The sequence below is a fragment of the Lucilia sericata genome, unplaced genomic scaffold, assembly GCF_015586225.1.
Source record: "Lucilia sericata isolate MDLA Ls3-8-SP2 unplaced genomic scaffold, ASM1558622v1 Contig000101F_arrow, whole genome shotgun sequence".
Lineage (NCBI taxonomy): Eukaryota > Metazoa > Arthropoda > Insecta > Diptera > Calliphoridae > Lucilia > Lucilia sericata.
The window spans coordinates 638,992-643,549 of record NW_023994133.1 but is presented as its reverse complement, the minus strand read 5'-3'; the positions used below and the strand labels follow the sequence as shown (position 1 = coordinate 643,549).

The 4,558-nt window shown below is 30.2% G+C and overlaps 1 protein-coding gene across 1 annotated transcript; it reads right to left on the bottom strand.

The window, feature by feature from the left end:
- Nucleotides 1–1,338: 1,338 nt before the first annotated feature.
- LOC119600050 (ATPase ASNA1 homolog) lies at nucleotides 1,339–2,912 on the bottom strand. Its single transcript, XM_037950071.1, has 6 exons — nucleotides 2,616–2,912; nucleotides 2,425–2,542; nucleotides 2,193–2,374; nucleotides 1,880–2,135; nucleotides 1,639–1,815; nucleotides 1,339–1,585 (listed from the first exon to the last, which is right to left on the bottom strand). The coding sequence occupies exons 1-6, from the start codon at nucleotides 2,726–2,728 to the stop codon at nucleotides 1,439–1,441; spliced, it is 993 nt and encodes a 330-aa protein (XP_037805999.1). The 5' UTR covers nucleotides 2,729–2,912; the 3' UTR covers nucleotides 1,339–1,438.
- Nucleotides 2,913–4,558: the final 1,646 nt, after the last annotated feature.

The following is a 4,558-nucleotide window of genomic DNA, read 5'->3' as shown; positions in this document are numbered from 1 at the left end:
GGCCCTTAGTAGTTTCGTCGTCACATATATGCTCTGGTTGCGCACATTTCAAGTTCGTACATTTTTGCCGGCATGGCATGAATATTTTTTACTACGAATAATATGTTAGCGAGTTGCTGCGAGATATATTGTATATGAAAAAAATTTATATTTGTCTGTAAGCTGCAATATGCAATAGCTTGTATGGGTAAATATTTTTTGCAAAAATACTACAAATATTTTGAACAGTACCATATTTTAAATATGCATATTTTTAAATATGAGGAAAATACATATATATTGCAAATTGAAAAATAAAAATATAAAAGCAATTACTAATATTTAAACTCTGATTGTAATATTGTATTGTAAATATTGTCCAAAGTTGTCAAAAATGAACAACATTATTCCAATGACTCGCTAATATAAAATTCAAAGGTTATTCGTCCGAATTTGAAGGTACTTTGGGTTACTGTAGTAACCCGACTATAGTTGTGATGAAAATACTACATCTTTTTCCACACTTTTTTGCTGGGACCCTTTCAAATGGTACCTCTTATTTAATAAATGGTTTCAAAAAGGTACTAAAATATGAATAAAATAATTTAAAAATGCTTTGTTTAAATTTGGTACAGTTCACGAACGGTCATTGCTAGACATAAAATATTTTGGGTATCATAAAACAAAGCAAAGCAAATTTTGAGAGGGGTAACAAAAAGACGATTTCGCACATTCCCAGTGAAAAAAGTGAGGAAAAAGATGTAGAACTTTCACTGCAAATAACATACATGAAGTACTTCCAATTTTGGTGAAAAACCAATGAATTTTACATTAGCTTTAAATGCCAAAAAATATGTAATCGCATTTTTAGATGTGATTAAGATGTCGTTAACCAAAAATGTTGATGGCTAACGAATTAATATAATCCCTTTTTACCCTTTGACCAATTAAATTAATAATTATAATATATATGAAATGTTTTTGTAGTATTTAAAATGTACAAATTAGAATATTCATTTATAAAAAAAAAAACTAAATAATAAAAAATAATACTAGTGTTCTAATAAGTACATTCTATATAAAAATTCTAACATATATTCTTTACTAGTGTTTATTGTAGTTATAACATGTATAATAATTCTATATCAATAAACGAATAAAAAAATAAGATGTGGTTTGTAAAGTATGACTTCTATTATTTTTTGCTGCGATATCAAAGCTTTAGAAATATTAAGAGTGAGAAATATGTACAACTAAAAGATACGTGGCCAACAAATTGCAGCATTCGATAACTATTGAAACTTTCATATTGAGACTACGATCCTTATCGTATGCTGTAATTTAAGCCCCTGGGTTTGCTTTACATTTTACTGCCATACCATTGATGCATGTATGTATATTTATTTGTATAGGTTATGAATCACAGAAATCAAAATAGAATCATTGTTTTCGTACTTCACTAATTACAAGTGTATGGTTTTATTAAATTTTCGGAAAATTTGTTAATATTATCAGCACCTCGTACTTCCTTTTCCAGCAGGGGAAGTTTTGTGACGTGAAAATCTTCGTATAAATCAGCGATTTGGTCCAAATACTTTTCTTGGATCTAAAATAAAAAAATAAGCATGAAAATTAAAAAAAAGAACTATAAATACTTACCTTGTACCGAGAAGCACACATGCCGCAGGGCTGTTGATCTTGCTTCATAAATAACAACTGATTTACAATAATGTTGTGGGTATCAATGCCACACTTGGTCAATTCTTGAACTAAACGTTCAGTTTCATACAATGACAAAAATTCTGCTATACATACACAAACAAATGTAGTTTGGTCCTGCAATAAAGATTAGAAAATATTTACTACTACTACCAGCTAAAATATAATGTCGTTAACGTACAGGATCTCGAAACTGTTCGTTCACTTGTCGTATAATTTTTAACATTTCGTCAAGTTTCTGCGTCAAGGAATCTGCATTAACCGGCATACCCAGAAGACTGCCGAACTGAGTAATAAATGGAGTAATTTTCAATTTAAGGCGCAAAAGTTTTCCCAGACCTTTTTCTACAACTTGGGGGAATGATAAGAGACGAAGTGTGTGCCCGGTGGGTGCAGTGTCAAAAATTACAACGGAGAAATTCATTGCCTTTACAAGCCTATAAATTAATATTATTAAAACAATCCAAATCTAGAGGTGTAATAAATAACCTTACTTCATAACTTCTGCGTAACTCATTGCTTCATCAATACCCGGCAAAGCACCAACAACTTCGTGTAAAACACCTTTGCTCAATCGTAATGCTTCGTTGTCACCCTCGAAGTATTCATCCGGTAGTTCATTCAAACCTGCATTAGGATCAATTTCCATGGCGAACAAATTCGTGAAACCATTCACCTGGAAAAAAAAATTAGTTAAAACTTACACATGCTGTTTATTTACTTTACCTTGGTTGGAACTTTTGTAAACTTCTGGTTGAACGCATCTGAAATATTATGCGCTGGATCAGTAGATATAATCAAAACAGACTCCCTTACTTTTGCCATTTGCACAGCTAAGCTGCAACTGTAATTATAGAAATGAATCACGACTCAAGCAAATTATATTAGAAAATCAAGTGTTTTCAATATATACCAACCTGCAAGTTGTTTTCCCAACACCACCTTTTCCACCTACAAAAATCCATTTTAATGACGCTTGATCAATGACATTCTTCAAACTTGGTTCCATAGGCTCATATTCATCTCCCATTTTTTCTCAAATATTATATTGAACAATAGCAACAAAATTATTAAAATAAGCAAAATTCCAGAAAATTAAAGATTTCTACTTCCAATTCACAATTATATTCATACAGGGCAATTCATTCACAGTAGAATTTGACAATCATTAATAATTGTGAAGAGTTGCCACAGTTTTATCGAGTAGAGAGCGTTGATTGTAGCCATAAAAAGGTGAGATTTAGAAATAACCAATTGGGAATATTTAAACAAACTAAATTCACGAAAAGTTTCATGCCATGTTTCCAGTGAGGCGTTTTGAGCAAATCTAGTGGATTTGGGCAAAACTAGTTGAAATCATGTAGGTTTGCCATACATTTTTGACAAATCTACTTTATCTTCTGGATTTGATTTAAAACATATCGAAAATGTATTTTTTCGAACAAGATTTGTTTATACAACACTGCGTAGTGCCTAGGTTAAGCAAATACAACTATAGGCCAGAGATACAAGCCGTGACGGCTCAAGTCGGCGGCGGCTGGCCTATAAATGTCAATTAAATGAAAATATTTACAGGAAAAATGTTGTAAATAGGCATGCATATTAAGAATTAACATAGTAGCGGGTATTTGTTTAGGAGGAGTTTATATGGTTGATTCACCTTTATTAAAATTCCCATTATTTTTTACAATTACTCAGAAAAAATTCTTCAAATAAATTTTATTACGTATTTAATGATAATTTTTCTTGAGATATTTTAAAATTAAATATCAAACATTCTCATATGCAAAAATAACTTTCGGTAAACAAGAACTTATCTTTATGTTTAACAACAGAGATTTCTCTATGTGTAACTCCATCAAAAAACTTCCAACCTCTCATTCTCTTAGTTTGGAACATGGCGAAACTAATAAGGTGAAGTCATTTCAACAGCTGATTGTTTTTTTGTTCATGGAAATTTAGCCCGACGCTGTTAAACTCCATATAAAAAAAATCTCTCTCAAACCCGATGCTGTTAAACTCCATATCAAGGCGAATTCAGATAAGGTGGTGGCAGTTCTGCAACAACAACATTTTACATGTATTTTGTTTTTGCATTTGGTTTACGTAGATGTCAAAAACCATAAGTACGGCGAATTCATTTCATGAAAAATTTTTGTAAAATGTTTATATTTTATTAAAAAATAAAGATAAAGATATTAAAATTTGCGAGGAAAATATATTCTGAATTAAATAATGCTTGTTTCAAACGAAAAATTCTATTCCGGTGAGTGCCTAAAGTTAAGTAAAACTTAATTTTTTTGTGAAAAATGAACATAAAAAAGTACATATTCACGAAAAAATATATATAACGAATGAATGAATCTCTGTTGCGAATGGATAATTCTACTCCGGGGGAGTAATTTTCAATATTTGGCCATAATGTAGCAGCCGCCGGCCGGGTAAATACCTCATATGGGTTTTGTTACATAAAGCGTTCCGGAACAGACTTTTTTTAGTTAATCACTTTATCTACATAGTGTATATATAAAACAATATTGTTTAATTTGTTAACATTTAATAGATTTCAAAATTAAGCCATATGAAGAAGTAAGCTGCCGTTGTTCGGCTAAATTCTTCATATGTGTTTCTTTATATAAAGTGTTCCGGAAGAGATTTTTTTTATTTAATCACGTTATCTACACAATGTTAATATAAAATATAAAACAATATTGTTTAATATGTTAACATTTAATAGAAAAAAATATTTTTCCTAAATAACATATTTGTATACATACCAATTATGCCATTATTTAAATAAAATGATATTTGTTTACGAGATGCTTGGTATTTTTAGATTTTTTACATAAATAATTCAAAA